The sequence below is a fragment of the Dendrobium catenatum genome, unplaced genomic scaffold (genome assembly GCF_001605985.2).
Source record: "Dendrobium catenatum unplaced genomic scaffold, ASM160598v2 fragScaff_scaffold_156, whole genome shotgun sequence".
NCBI classification, from domain to species: Eukaryota; Viridiplantae; Streptophyta; class Magnoliopsida; order Asparagales; family Orchidaceae; genus Dendrobium; species Dendrobium catenatum.
The window spans coordinates 5,329,775-5,346,716 of NW_021318618.1; the positions used below are offsets into that span (position 1 = coordinate 5,329,775).

General features: G+C 37.8%; 1 protein-coding gene across 1 annotated transcript in view; it reads right to left on the reverse strand.

The window, feature by feature from the left end:
* The window catches only part of LOC110113448 (kinesin-like protein KIN-7I), a 98,395-nt gene that overhangs the window by 10,861 nt on the left and 70,592 nt on the right, over positions 1–16,942 (reverse strand). Inside the window, exons 28-30 of the mRNA XM_020846043.2 lie at positions 12,008–12,086; positions 11,741–11,920; positions 11,594–11,665 (exon numbers count right to left, since the gene is read on the reverse strand). Of these exons, the coding sequence (XP_020701702.1) occupies positions 11,594–11,665; positions 11,741–11,920; positions 12,008–12,086 (331 nt within the window). The remainder of the gene's footprint in view (positions 1–11,593; positions 11,666–11,740; positions 11,921–12,007; positions 12,087–16,942) is intronic.

A 16,942-nucleotide genomic window follows, 5' to 3' on the forward strand; every position in this document is an offset into this window, starting at 1 on the left:
ATATACGCAGAAGACAGTTCTTAGTTTTTTGATAAAAAATCAAATTAATTCGAATTTAAATGGTTCGATGCATTCCTTCGGTATGAATCATTCAAATACTCATTTTAGCATCGTTTTAAAATGATTTGAAAGAATTCCTCAATGAGACTTGGTGTTTGTGTACACCCTTGTGCCTTACACAAGTGATGGTTTTAGAGTGTGGGTGTTATGCTACTATGGTGGAGCATTCATTAGAGTATGTGGAGGAGAGTCAATATTTTTTGGAATGCACCTCCTCGTCAATAAAAAAATCAGGGAGCGTTGAATATAGGGTTTCTCAACATTGATTCTTTATTTAAATCGATTAAGAAGGTTTCCATGTGGGTATTCAAGGTACGCACTCTATACGCATTCCACACGTGTTAAGGACGCAGATCATACGCCGTCTATACGCAGAAGACAGTTCTTGGTTTTTTCATAAAAAAATCAAATTAATTCGAATTTAGCATAGTTGTAAAATGATTATGTGGAGAGTCAAAGTTTTTTGGAATGATTCTCCTCGTAAATACAACAAAAAAGAGAGACTTGGTTTTAGTGTACACCCTTGTTTTTCTTCATTAAACCTTCATTCCATTCGATTAGGAATGTTTACATGGGTATGAGTATAGTACGCACTATTTACGCAAACTATACGCGTTAAGGACGCAGATCATACGCATAAAATACGCGCTATATACGCAGGCCATACACAAATTAAAATTAACTGCTAAAACAAATATTCTTTATTACATAAATATCTTATCAACAAATATTCTTACATATAAATATCCATCATACAAATATTCTTATAACATAGAATTTTCTGATTTAATGATATCCATCATCAACTTCAGGTATGTTGCTGATGGCTTTTTGGAACGTACACTTGTTATGTGTTCCTGAGTGAAACATTTGGGTATGCTTGTGAAATTAGAATGCTTTGCTCGCTTTACTGATGGTTGACTGGACGATTCCCCGGTTATGAAATCGTCTGTCATGCACTCAGGCATGCTGGTGAACTGTTGTACTGATGCCTCACTAGACAGGCATGCTTGTGATATGAAATCCTTCGTTAACCATTCAGGCATTCTTGTGAAATTGTATTGCTTAGCTGGAGATGCCTGACTGGAATGTACAACATTTATGAAGTCCTCAGTGAAGCATTCGGGCATGCTTGTGAAATTACACTACTGATCTGATGGTTGCTTGGAGTGTATATAATTTATGAAATCCTCAGTTAAGCATTCGGGCATGCTTGAAGGAGTCTCAATTTTTGTTGTGTATTTCTTCATTGGTGGTTTCCATGTTAAAAAAATTAATAACAATATGTCAAAATAGGCAATAAATAAAATTATTCATAAAATAAAAAATCATACTCTTTGTCTTCTTTTCCCAGTGGCTTTTCAGCCTAGCATTGGATATGCCTTTAGGCCTACGCTTTAGAGGGTCTTTCAGTTGTACACTGTCACCTTGTGTAGACTTGTATGACTTTCTCTTCCAAAAAAAAACCAAATCGAGTTTTTCAGATGTATCCTTCATCGCAGCCAATAGGAATTCTTCACCACCCTCATTCAGCTACGCTCGTACGCTCATTTCATATGCAAACCTGCTGATATAATTTCTGAATATGAATCCACTACTAGCTTCAGAGCTATTCTGAGAATTTTCTTTCAAATTTAGACCAGAATATATATCTTGTCGAGCTCGTGCTGACCATCGCAACAGTAGGTACTTCTCGGGGATTTTCCCAATAGCCATTTGCCTCAAAACTATTATGCTTATGGCAGGTAGAGAAACAATAAACCCATGTTTTTCAACCTTTCTGCCAGGAAGCATTGGAAATGTTACCCTTCTATGCTCAATAAATCAACAAATCATGGTTAGAGGGTGATCCTTTTTCTCTTATGTAAAAGAAAAAAATTTTAAAAGATCACTTAGATCCCTCGCAAGTTACACTCAATTACACACCAACACCTTGTAAAAAATTCTTGTTAAAAAATTGAATATATTTTTCTTTGAATAAATTGAGCAGGCTTGTTTTATATGACAGTTTTTATTACAAGGTTCTCCATTTAACTGGTGGCATATAATTCATCATGTCATTCCGGACCAGATTCCTCATCATGGGGTCTTCCTCTAAACCGCAGACAAGCAAATCAGTTTATAGAACTATATGGGCATTCCAGAATGCCATGACAACATATTATTAGTAGACTCGCTACGTTGTGGGATCAGTGTCCATGTAAACAATCCTTATTGAAAGCTGTGCAGCACTTTATTCCTCTAATCCTATAAAGATCCTGCAAACCAAACATGATCTTGGAGGTTCCTTGTATGCGATGAATTTAGCCCATGCATTTCAAAACTCCTCCTCAGAGTCACATCGCTCAAAACCTTATTGAACGGAGGCCTTTAACTTTGTTGTTGGTGTATTGTAGCACGATAACTTTTGATGGACACTATTTTATGGATTGCCTTGCCAATCTATGGACGACTGGGTAGTGTAGTGTAACTTCTATGGCCCTAGCCTTGCCCTGGTCTTGATCGTATATTTTAGTTTTTGGTTGTTTATAACCTCATCGACAAAAGTTGTACCCCACGTAAATGATTGTCTCTTCAGACAAGAAGGCCACCCCAAGCAAAATGTTTTGCCAATGATTGTTAACCCCGACAAATGATGCGCATACCAAATTATACTTATTCAGCCTATAACTTGTATCAAAAATTACCACATCACCAAAGCAGTCATAATCTATCTTTTACCAATCCCATCAACGCAAAAAAAATTTAACAATCTATCAAATTCATCCTTCTGGACATCCCAAGAAAACATGTTATCATTAAGTTGACGTTCTTTAAATAACTCAATCAAAGTATTAGTGTCCCCAAGTTCAATCTTTGCTCTTTTTATTCTTTGAATAAAGTACGCATCCCTCCTTGTGAATCCAATATTTTCGACTCCTCCAACTTCATCAGCAAGGAAGGAAAATGCATTAGTGGTTCTTATCCCAGCATCTGTCATTGCTTTAAGAACAGAAGCTTTTTCATCACACATATTCCTGCATGATCTAAGAAGATGCCGGTCTTCTGGCCTAGGCAAATCATGATTGTGATTTTCAATAAATTTTTTCACCTTCCAATATCCACCTTCATCCACTGTAAACCTAATCATAGCTGGACAACCAGTTCGGGTATCTGATCTTCGATATTTCCCTTGGATATTAAGATCAGGCAACTTCTTGAAACCAGCTTTTGAACAAACAAAGTCCTTGGATTTTAAATTTCTGGAATTTGGCCAGTAACTATGATGATCCTTACGAACACTAAAACCAATATTATATCCATACTTACGATAAGCCTTGTATGCCTCTTTCTCATTAACATAAACATCCTGAGAAATACGCATTAAGTGAATGGTAAAATACACAACCAATACGCAAAAAATAAGCAGCAATTAAGCAACGCAATGTGCAACAAATACGCAATAAAAACCCAACATATGCGCAATGTATACGCAATGTATACCAATTCAATACGCAAAAAATACTCAATGTATATCAAATAGATACGCAATACATACGCAATAAATACGCAACAAAACTTTGAAATAAAGAAATCGAACTACAAATTCGTTATTGTACATCCCTAGCTCAATAATACTTCAAAAGAAGGAAACATCGAGTATTCTTTTAAAGTCAATAACAATTTAATATTATGTGCATTATTGATAAAAATACGCATCTTTCCTAAACCCACAATAAATACACAAAGAAAACTTGGAAGGAGGCGAACTTTACCGATAAGCTGAACTTTTCGTCCAGTAGCACTAGTTCTACGTGTTCTGCTTCATGTGCGCTTGTTTCCTGGACGTCGGCATTCTCCAGGTTATCGGCTTCCTCCGAGACCTGCGAAAATAATGTCTGCTCATAAAAACCAGCATCCTCCTCCAGATCAATCTCCATCTTCATCGACATTTTCTATGCGAAAATTTTGGCTTCTCTGCGAAAATTTTGGCTCTAAGCGTTATATAATGCGGTGATTCGCGCGCGCCTTAAATTCTGAAAAAAATAAGCGCCAACCTAAATCTCACAGGTCGGGCTGGAAGACGGGTCGGGTTTACGAGGTTTACGCAAGTCAATTGACTGTTTAACCCTTTCCACGTAAGCAACCGAACACATCGTTGTGATCAGATTCCACACAGAATAATTTCTCCATGAGAGATAAGGGGCAGCGGACTAAAGGATTCGAGCAGGATACATATATGATGATTTTTATTTTAATTTAAATTCAGTTATTTTAATTCATAATAAGAAAAAGAAAAATAACAATAATAATAATGTTATTATAATTACATAACAAAATTTACATGGCAATTTTGTCTCGATTTACGAGTAGTTAATTCAATTTATAGGCTACCGCCTCAAAATCTATGCATTTTGCATCAGGATGCACACTGATTTCCTCTCACGATTTTTGTTGAGCAAAATTATAGTGAATTTTGGGTAATGTCGATGTTCTGAATGCAATGACGAAGTTTGTTTCGCGATCAAACATCGTTTAGGCAGTGTTGCGCAACAATTTCGGGTGTCGATCCCCAATTTTGACTGCTTTAGCACGATTTTATCATGAAGGGCTTCCTCTTAGACAATTTCGATCTCCAATAACAACAACGTAGCCCTTTTGGAGATCGAAGGTCGTTTGACCATTTAAGTGATGCATCACGCCAACGACCATTGCTAAAGTTGCCAAATTTTCCTCTTTTCATGCATTTTTCAATGTAAAAACCTTATCAGACGCTCATCACAAAACAGGAAGCAAGAGTAGTAAAGGCCCATGTGCAGATGACAGCTCAGCATATGGCCAAGCACAAAACAGTTAGCCTGTAACAAACTTAGCTAATGACAGCTCAACACATGTACCATAGATATCTATAAATACCCATACTCTGTATACAAACGGATTCTTGAATTGAGCTTTCAAAGAAATGGAAATACTCTGTTATGTTTCTTACAAGCTCATGCTATTTCTATAATCTCACTTTCTATATGGTATTAGAGCCATTTTGGCTCGCAGCCCGTTGAATCCACATATGGCAACTCTGTCTGCATCATCTCACACAGAAGAAGCATCTACACAGATGCTATCCGAAGACATTATCATTCCTTCATCTCTAAAATTTTTTATATCTAATATCAAAATGATAGTTCCGATACAACTCTCTAACGACAACTACGCAATGTGGAGGTCTCAGATCTTCAAGTTGTTCAAAGCAAACAACTATGAAGGATTTCTTGATAAATCCTCCTCAGCTCCTTCACGTCTGCTGGTCGACTCCAATGGCAAATCCCAAATCAATCCCGCCTATGCCCGCTGGCATCTCGTGGAACAAAATCTCGCGGCAGCCCTCAATTCTACGGTCACGACAAGCATACTACCGTATGTTCTGCATATGGACACTTGTGCAGAAATCTGGGCCACGCTTGAACGTCGTCTTCAAGCTTCAAATCGATCAAGAGTTGTACAACTCAAGAACGATCTACATCACATCTCCATGGGACAACTAACAATGCTTCAATATCTCACGAATGTCAAGACTCTCGTTGATAACATTGCTGTAGTTGGTTGCACCATTGACAGTGAAGACATTCTTCTATACACCCTTAATGGCCTACCACAGCAGTATCAGGCCTTCAAGATGATGATTCGCGCCAATCTATCTTCGATCAGCCTGAAAGATTTGTATTCGCTACTCTTGAGTGAAGAAACAAATCTTGCCAGTGAGTCCACCAGAGATCACTCAACACCAAATACAGCCACCGCATTATACTCAAGCCGAAACAGTGGTAGAGGGCATGGCAAATCCAATTCCTCTAACAGAGGATGACAATCTACACAGAATTCTTACATATCATCACAAACGGCAACCAACGCCACAGCTCCTTCCTCAGGCCCAGTCTTCTATCAAATCTGCGGCAAATGTGGACACCCAGCTCACATGTGCTGGCACATATACAATGAGCAATATCCATCTCTGAATTCAGCACTGGTAGCAGCAAATACACAACCTCAAACGGACTGGATAATGGACTCAGGAGCCTCATCCCATCTCACCAACAATCTTAACAACCTCATACATCCAACTGAATACAATGGTCAAGATAGCGTGTCGATTGGCGATGGCATTACTCTCTCTATTGCACACTCTGGTCAGAGCCTGCTTCCTACTCCCAATCGTAAGATCATTCTACCTCGCCTCTTTCATCTTCCTCATCTTTCACACAATTTGATTTCAGTTTCCTCATTAACCACCGATAATAACCTCTCTGTCTTGTTTGACAAATACGGCTTTCATATCAAGGAACCACAGACAAATTCAACAATTCTCTCAGGCCCCAGTAGAGACGGCCTCTACATTTTCCTGCTCCTTCCAATAACACCGTCCGTCATCAAGCTCTTACTGCTACAAATACATCCTATCTACAATGGCATCGTCGTCTTGGTCATCCACACCAACAAGTCCTTCAAACTGTCTCAAAACAACATCGCTACTTGGCCATTCCCAAACCCAGTGATTCTTGTTCTTCTTGTAAGACCACAAAAGGTCACAAATTACCGTTTACAAATTCCTCTAATCATTACTACAAACCATTGGAATTGTTACATATGGATGTTTGGGGAACATCACTGATTCCTTCTAATCAAGGTTTTCGGTATTATCTCTTAATAGTGGATGATTCAACACTATTTACATGGGTGTTTCCTCTATTGCATAAATATGATGTGCGCTCTTTATTCATCAATTTTCATCTGTCTATCGAAAAACAGCAATCTCTCTCAATTAAACAAATCTGAAGCAATGCAGGCATGGAATTTCTAAATCATTGCCTCAAAAACCATCTGAAATCCCATGGAATTCACCACCAAATAAGCTGTCCATATACACCTGAACAAAATGGTCTTGCAGAACGTAAACACCGCCATATCCTGGAGACCACCCGAGCTCTATTTCATACAGCATGTCTTCCATATAAGCTCTGGATGGACACATTGTTAACGACTGTACACCTATCAATCTCATGCCTTCACCAACCACTTCCAATTTATCTCCACATCAACTACTCTACAATAATCAATCGAATTACTCTCATCTCAGAGTTTTTGGTTGTGCGTGTTACCCGCTACTACCTCCACATGCTCGTCACAAACTCTCAGTCAAGTCTCCACTGTCAATTTTTCTTGGCTACGACAACTCCTACAAAGGGTACAAGTGTCTTGAACCGGTCTCTGGTCGCATCTACATCTCCCGCCATGTCACCTTTGATGAGTCAGTTTTTCCTTATGCTACAAAACTCAACATAGCAACTTCTACACCAAATACTTCTGTGCCACTGAACCCACAGCTTCTTGTTCCTACCTCACTTCAAAGAACAAATCCAAACTCCACAACAGATATCTATCATCCTACTCATCCTCATGCAGACCTTTCCCCACAGACGTCTCATTCTCCCAATCATGCTACAACAGTCATTCAAGAGCCCATACAAATACCTCCCATTCCAACTGCTATCAAGAGCCCATACAAATACCTCCCATTCCAACTGCTACATCTCCTCAACCACATCAAATGCTTACCAGATACAAAACCGGCTCCCTTAAACCCAAACAGATCTTTGATCTTCATCATCGTCTTATGCCCACTTATGACCCCACAAGTTATATTGAAGCTTCAAAATTTGCACAGTGGCGTTCCACCATGGCCAGTGAGTTTCTTGCTCTCCAACAATAGGGGACTTGGACTCTTGTACCTCCACCATCCCATACAGCGATACTTGGTTCTAGGTGGACATACAAAACCAAACAATATTCTAACGGTTCCATCTCAAAATACAAAGCTAGATTGGTGGCACAAGGCAACCGACAGGAATATGGCCTAAACTATACAGAAACATTCAGTCCAGTAGCCAAATTCCCAACGATTCGTGTTCTTCTCACTCTGGCCATAACCAATTCATGGCCGTTACACCAACTAGATGTCAACAATGCATTTCTTCATGGATCTCTCAACGAAACCATCTATATGAAACAACCCAAAGGATTTGAGGATCCTCAATTCCCCACTCACGCGTGCCTACTTCAAAAATCTTTGTATGGTCCAGGCACCTCGTCAATGGTTTAAAACATTCTCCAGTCATCTTCTCCTACTCGGCTTTCATCCAAGCACATCAGATCCCTCATTGTTCACTCTACATCAAAATCATCTTCAAGCATACTTCTTAATAAATGTTGATGACATATTATTGACTGGTAACGATTCTCAATATATTCTTCATATTATTTCCTCTCTCAACAAACAGTTTGCTATCAAACATCTTGGTTTTCTGTCCAGCTTTCTTGGCATCACCATAACTTCTCAAAACAGCCAACTTATTCTTTCTCAAACCAACTACATTCATAACATTCTAACTCAGGCTGGTGCAACTCATTATCAAACCCCTTAACCAAAATTCCCTCCACTATACCTCAGGACATCCTTCTATCAGATCCGTCCATGTACAGACAGCTGACTGGATCTCTTCAGTATGCAACCATAACGATACCGAATATTGCCTTCTCCGTCAACACGCTATGCCAACATATGCATTGTCCGTTGTCTCAACATTGTCACCTACTCAAACGCCTTCTTAGATATCTGAAAGGCACGGCTGGCTATGGTCTTCCCATATCCAAAATCGAACTCAAACTCATGGCATTTGCTGACGCTGACTGGGCAACGGATCCTCTCACCAGACGGTCCACATCAAGTTACTGCACGTTTCTAAGGAACAACCTCATTTCATGGACAGTAAGAAAGCAGAGGACAGTGGCTAGATCCTCAACAGAGGCGGAATATTGCTCTCTCGCAGCTGCTACAGCTGATGTTATATGGCTTCGACGGCTCATGCTGGATTTTCAAATTCCACAAAATCAGCCAACAGTTATCAATTGTGATAATATGTCAGCTATTGCTCTTGCTAAGAACCCAGTTTTTCATGCAAGAACAAAACACATTGAGGTGGATTTTCATTTCATAAGAGATCACATCAGTTCAAAGGAACTCAATGTTGTCCCCATAAGTACTACTGATGAACTAGCTGATATCTTCACCAAATCGCTTCCAACTTCTAGATTTCAAAATCTCAGAGACAAACTTTACAGCCCTTCCACAGTCAGTTTGCGGGGACGTAAAAATCATATCAGACGCTCATTACAAAACAGGAAGCAAGAGTAGTAAAGGCCCATGTGCAGATGACGGCTCAGCACATGGCCAAGCACAAAACAATTAGCCAGTAAGAAACTTAGCTAATGACAGCTCAGCACATGTATCGTAGATATCTATAAATACCCATACTCTGTATACAAACGGATTCTTGAATTGAGCTTTTATAGAAATGAAAATACTCTGTTCTGTTTCTTACAAGCTCATGCTATCTCTATAATCTTTTCTATAATCTCACTTTCTATACAATGTATGGGTCAACATGGTCGTCAAATGGGGGAGGTCTAGGAGGGGAATGACTGAGAAGGAAGAGGAGTTCAGGCAAGGGAGTTTGGAATGAGAGGTTGGAGCGGGTGGAGTTCGGTTTTGAGAGCTCGAGTGGATTTTGGCTGTGTTTCTCTTGGTCGCTGGGAACGAGAGGAAGAGGGAGAGATTGAAGGAGTTGGGTCGGTTGCTGAAGGAGTCGAACAAAGAAATGAAGAGGGAGAGAGCGAGAGAGCAGTTCATGTGAAGTGAATGGAAAGGAATGAGAGAATAGAGGGATTAGCGGCTTGTAGAGGCGTGAGAAGAGACAGTTCGGCAGCGAATTGCGAGGATGGGGTGGACGAATGTGCGGTATTGATATGAACGGGATTTGAGCAGAAATTCGGGCAGGATAACCAAAATAAAGTTTCTTTATTTTATAAACTGACCTCCAAGATTTTCTCATATTTCGTAGCCTCGTTTCGTGTGTGGTCATCTCAAAACTCATGCTGATTTCGTGTTCTCGCTCGTGCAAAGAATCCAAGCAATATTACAGTTGTTCTTTGTACTTTTGATGTTCCGGACGCAATGACAAAGTCTGTTTTGCGAACGGTCGTCGTCTGGGCAATGTCCCACAACATCTTGTGCGTAGATCATTAATTTCGATCATCTTCGCTCGATTTGAATTTGACATTTTGATCACACCAGCACAATCTGCTTGGCAATCGAATGTCATTTGAGCAGTTAAGTGGCACGTTGCATCGCTCCCATTATCAATTTCAATCATATTTTCGTTTGCTAGCATATGGGTCAGCAAGATGTTGAAGTGTGCGTAGGTCGGGTCGGCATGCGACTTTGCGGAGGCAGGCGGATTGGGATGGATCAATGTGCGTCGGGTCTGACGTGCGGAATAGAGTCACGGCTGGAGTCCCTGTGTGAAAAAAAGGTGGTCTGGTCGGATGTCTTAACGATGGGCTAGGGATGGGATTGGGTCGAGCATGCGGCCAAGGGAGACGAGAAGGAGAGAGCGGTGTTCTACGTCCAATTAAGGGAAAATAAGAGAGTCGAGCATTCCATTCCCTATCTCCGTGTCAAATGAGAGGGCAAGTGATTTGTCTAAGAGTTTTATTACTGTGAGGGGAGTTACTTGAGGGAAGGAATGGTTGTGTCGTTTGCGTGAGGTGGGGCCGCGAGGTGGGATTGGTCGAACGGGCTGGTCGGGATGAAAGCTCAAGCGGCCGGGTTTGGGTGGATCGGCCTAGAGGTGGTTAGTGGTCAACAATTTTGTGCCATAAAGCATTGTAGGTCTCACCACTAACTTATAAATTTTTTCCTAAACTTTGAGGGGTACTTTTCTGTAACACAACAGGCCTAATCCATTCCACTACTTCAAACATCAAACTTGTATTCTACCATAATATTGCCATCTATTTCAACATTGCTTTCAACAATATATCTAAGATACCTGAAACGTGCATATTTTTAATTACTTGATCATCCAATGTCATAATCTCACCACTAGATCTATCTCTGCTAAAACTATACTCCATGTATGTGATTTTAGATCTACTTGAATGAAAACTTTTAGACTCTAAGATTGATCTCTATAATTTAATTTTTTCATCAATTTCCTCTCAAGTCCTATCAACAAGGTATCATCAGCAAAAAGCACACACTGAGATGCATCCTCTTGCAAATGTCTAGTAAGAAAGAAATAAGAAATTTTCCAATAAGAAATATTAAAAACAAAAGATATAGCGATGCATAATTGAGCAACGTGCCCCCTGAAAATATTTTAGATTCATTGGCAATTAACCAATTGAACCGTCATTCTAATTTGTTTTAGGAGCAAAAAGCTGAAACTGGAAGCAGTCCAATAAGGTACATCGGTAATATTATAGGAAAGACAGCTTTGATTATTAGAAAAAACTTCAGCAATTTCGCAACTACCAAACTAATGCATGGAATTTTCATGAATGCAACAGTTTCTCTAGAACAAGGCACATCAATGTTTGAAGCGATTTTTGGTTAACAGAAATAAAGGAAAAAAGTTCTTATTTAAAATCAGACAACTACCTCCTTTATCTCGACTTCAAAGCGCGAGATCCTATGATTCATTTCTTGTAAACAGAATTCAGCATTTGATTGCTGCAAAATTGGAACTAGCATCATGCAAAGCCATAGGTAAAAGTCTACTATTCAAAGAAATGGAAGCAAAGTTACCAGGTCATCATATTTTCCCTCAAAAATTTCCATTTTATCCCCAAGTCCTCTCAGCTGTTCAACTTTAGAAAGCAAGCTGTCCCTCTCCCCTGTTACTCTAAGAAGGGTACTCCTCAGACTATGCACTTCCGCAGATCTACTATGGAATTGGGATGAAACCAATCCCAAATAACAAATTGCCTACAATTTGTAGAAAAGTTCAACAAAAAGCAGATATATATATATTTTTAAGTATGCTCGCTCAAACTAAGAAAAATAAAATTTTACATTTTCATTTCCATCAGTATCAGTTTTAAACCTGTTGAGCTCCTCTTTTAGTTTGCCAATCTCGGATAGCCTTAGCATGCTGCACAAGAGATAAAAAATACAAGAAAGAATAGAGAAAATGATAAAATATCAATAAATGGGTGCCAAATTGAGAAACTAAGCAAACCAGATATTATATATTTTATATGGCATATCAAGGAAATAGTAACAAACTGTAGAAACAAATAGATACAAGGATGATAAATCAACAACATGAAAGCGGCCTCGCAGCCACTCTGAAAATACAGACCAATAAAACATTACTGTTTACCTGGAGTAGCCCTTACTCACAATGCGCATTGATTTGATTACTCTCCGTGCAAAACTTAAACATGGTTTGCCTAGCAGAGCCAGACACCACAGCATGACGTGTGACAAACTACAAATTTCATGTCAAGTGCAAAAACGTGTTACTGCCTGTAATGAAGGTAGTTTTTTTCATCAGCAATCCATCACATTTTGATTTGATGATTACCAGAGAAAACATTGAGGAAGCTCACGAGTGGATATCCAACAGCTAAGTTGATAGAAGTGTTAATGAACAAATGAAAGTTTGGTTATGCTTTGGACAATTCTAAAATAAGTTGAATTCAACACATACTCTACTTGTTGGTGCTTTTTTTTTAACTATAACTATATGAGTGATCCAATTAGGGGGTACTAGACCTCCAACAATTAATCTTACTCTAAAAAACTTAACAACCTCTTTAATGGCTTTTCTCGTCCCATCTACCACATTCTGTTTCATTTGTTTGATGGACCGAAAACCTAATTAGGCATTCAATTGCTGTGAATGATGGCACAATATGTTTGAGGCTCCCAGGAATCTCAGATAACTCTCATGCAGAAAAGATTAAGCTCATCAATTAGTAATCTATTAGTTCAACGAGGAAATTAGCTGTTACGAATGAGCTCACTTGAAAAGTCCACATAAGGTCTCCTTTTATAACACCCAAAATTTTGTCAAAAAGTAAGCATACAATTTGCCCCAAAATTTACCCTCTTCTCCCACATATTAAAAATTCCAAATTTCATTTCATTAAATTCTATTTTAAATTCTGAGCATTTTGATATATAATTATATATAGGTATTCATTTAATAGCTTAGTAACAGTTTATTACCATTTAATAATATGTTTATTGTAAGAGATGATTTACTGTTAACAGATTATTAAATGAAGCAATTGTTAATTGCTGTAGTTACTGCAGCATTTCCACTATAATCAACATGCAATGAACTGATGATTGTGAGTTGGATCACACGACTAGCCTCCGTTGTTTAAAATTGCGCAATATGAGGCCCGCCTCAGCGCAATTCTAGTGAAAAAAGCCTCGAGGCTTACACCTCTAGTTTTTTTATGAGGCTTGCGCCTCAGCTTGGCTAAGGCCCGCCTTGAGGCATGCCTCACCTCGTACCGTAAGGCTTACGCCTCATCCTATTTATATAATTTTTTTGTTAAAACTAACATAAATCATACATTCATGCATATTCGAGCGCAACAACTTCCTCTCGATTGCCTCTACCTCCATCCCGCGGCCTTCGACATAGCCAACACTGTCATAGTCGTCACTGACAATCACTTGAAAGATGCACACAACCACCCTAAAAATTTTGGAGCATTAATCTCATATTTATGTTGATGAAAATATTTCTAAAAGATGAATATTATTGAAATAAATTAAAAACAAGTATATTGGAAGACATTCGACTCTACCGAATGAGGCAGGGGATAGAAAAATTTGTTATACAACAACTCAGATAAAGACCACCTCAGTAATGACAGTGTCGATAATTCATAAGTGGTTGCCAACTATTTCAGCTTTCATTTAGAGTTAAGTGTAAATGAGTAGAGAATTGATTAAAAAAAAAATAATTGGAGTCGAACTTGATGTTATATGATACTTCTATGCAATTTATATATTTAATATTGTTTTGTTTTTATAATATTTAATTTTAATTCTATTTAAAGCAATTTATTACTTATCACTTTAGATCTTGTGCAATTTTTTGTTTTATATATATGTTAATTTGTTAATTCATAAATCAATAGGAAGTTAATATGTCATCATTTAACATAGTATTTAGGTATTATATACAAAATCACTACATTTACCGAATGAGGCAGGGGATAGAAAAATTTGTTATATAACAACTTAGATAAAGACCACCTCAGTAATGACAGTGTCGATAATTCATAAGTGGTAGCCAACTATTTAAGCTTTCATTAAGAGTTAAGTGTAAATGAGTAGAAATTGATAAAAAAAAAAAAAAATGAGTTGAACTTGATGTTATATGATACTTCTATGCAATTTATTATATTTAATTTGTTTTATTTTTATAATATTTAATTTTAATTCTATTTCATGCAATTATTTACTTATCACTTTAGATCTTGTGCAATTTTTTTTGTTATATTATATATATTATAATATATATATTATATATTATATATATATATTAATTTGTTAATTCATAAATCAATAGGAAGTTAATATGTCATCATTTAACATATTATTTAGGTATTATATACAAAATCACTACATTTATTATCATTTTACATTTTTTATTTTATTTTGAGGCTTACGCCTTGAGGCTTGCACCTCGCCTCATGAACAAAAAACACCTCAATACCCAATTGCGAAATTTTAAACATTGCGGCTAGCAATAAAAATTAGTGTAGAGCATGTTATTATATTATGGTACAATAATATTATATTAAGTTATCTTAGCACTTCCCATTCCAATTCTTTCCACCCACACGCTCTCTGAAGTCAAATAGAGAGCATTTTTATATACTTAATGTAATTGTGCTAGCAATTATTTTATATCAAGCATGTTGTTTGTTACTGGTTCACTTGAGATAATTACTTGTTCTTTTAATTCTTTGATAAAAACGACAAGCTGAAATGTGATGTTACAGAATGACTGATGCAGACATCCAACGGTGAGCGCTTATCTGAAGAAGAGACGAAAGATCAATGGACTAGATCATTCCACTTTATCTTAATTTACTAATTGTATTTTTTATTTTATTTATGTAATTTTCATTTTTACCCTCTTGAGTGAATTGTCCTTTGTAAGCCCTAAGGACATGTTTGTCCTTTTTTGTTTCATTTATTTTGATGACTATACATAGAGGTCATTGCTATTGTATTGGGATGATGGATTATTAAGAAGATTTTTTTTCTACACTCTTGTCCTTTGGGAAGAACTTTTGTGAGATCCCTATATAAGGGAAAGGTAGTGTCCACCAGGCGTAGGATGCATCCGGGCTAGTGGTTTGAAGTCCCTAGGTGAGGGCAGTGCAACACCCATCAACTGTAGGATGTGTCTGGGCTCATGGTTTATCTTTCTTTCCCTACACTTCCTTTCTCCTTCTCTAATTCCCCTTTTTTCCTTCTAGCCGCCGCCCTAACCCCCTCTTTCTCCCGTAGCCGAATCTCTTTCTCCCTTGACCGCCGGCCAAACCCTCTATAGCCGCTGGCCAAGCCACCCTCTTCCCCTCCACCCGTCGACCACTCCACCACCAGCTCCTAGCCAACCACCCCATCTCCTACCATCCTCCTAGCTGTTGGCCACCCCCATCCTTTTCCTCTTAATGATGACTTCAATCATCATTAATATCTACCAAAATTAGCCTACCTAATTTGGGGAAAAATTAAATCTATTTGAAATTCAAATTTGAATTTCAAATACTTTCCTAAAAATAACTAAGCTAACTTAGGAATGTTTCTAAATTAAGTCTAATTTGATCTTAAATTAGATTTGATTTAATTACCTTTTTCTAATTTAGAATCATGATTTAGGAAGTTTAGATTCCCTCCCAATTCCCCTCTCCTCCATGCATGTCGCCGCCCCCCCTAACCTCCTCCACAAATCTCATCTTGCATTCAAAGCCCTTCCTATTTTGGCCTTCTTAATTTGGTAACAAATTTGAATTCAAAATTCAAACAATCTAGAATTTGAATTTGTTTCATAAATAAGAATCCCTATTTTAGGAAAGTTACTTAAATTAGATCTAATTAAATCTCTAATTGAATTTGATTTAAAATAACTTTCCTTATTAATAAATCTCTTTAAGGAAACCCCCTAAATATCTCAAATCTGAAATTAAAATCAGATTTAATTTCATAATCACGTTTATTGCTTGGGTCCACATACATTATAAGTGGACACTTCTTCTCCCTCCCCGTATGGCCGGACCCTTCTCCCCTTCTCTCTAATTAATGCCTCCATTAAAGCTCTCAATCAACCCCAATCAGCCCCTATTAGCCGCCCCCCTTTTTCCCCATTAAGGATAGTTTGAATTTCAAATTATTCCCCCCTCCCCTCTTGGAGCCTTAATTCATCCTTAATTAAAGAGATAATTTTTCTTTCCATCCCCATTTTGAATTTCAAGTTTCAAATCACTCAATCGCCTTCCCCTCTCCCCTTTCCCTCCAAGTTACAAACCAAGAATTATAACTTTCCTTATTGGAAAATATTAAAATTAGAAAGGCTTTCAAAATTCAAATTTTAATCAAGGCTAGCCCCTCCCATTCTACATCAATGACACTAAATATTGTTATGAACATATAAATGTTCATGAAAAAGGAAAATGAAAAAAAAAAATCATGTTATGGGGAAGAGGCCCGCACAAATAAAGGCGAAAGGCTTGACGAGGTAAGCCTTAGGGATCGTTCAGGAGGTACCCGGCTCTCTCACTTCTAAAATTTTGGAATTCAAACCTAACTTTAAATGAGAGAGCTATCACTTCTAAAAGTTGAAAATTCAGACTCAACCTTAAAGGAGAGAACTGTAAGTGTGCAAAAATTTATAGTCATCATAAGATTTGCATAAAGTACTAAAACATAAACATAATAAGAAATGTGGAAAGTTGATTATGCATTGTTTTC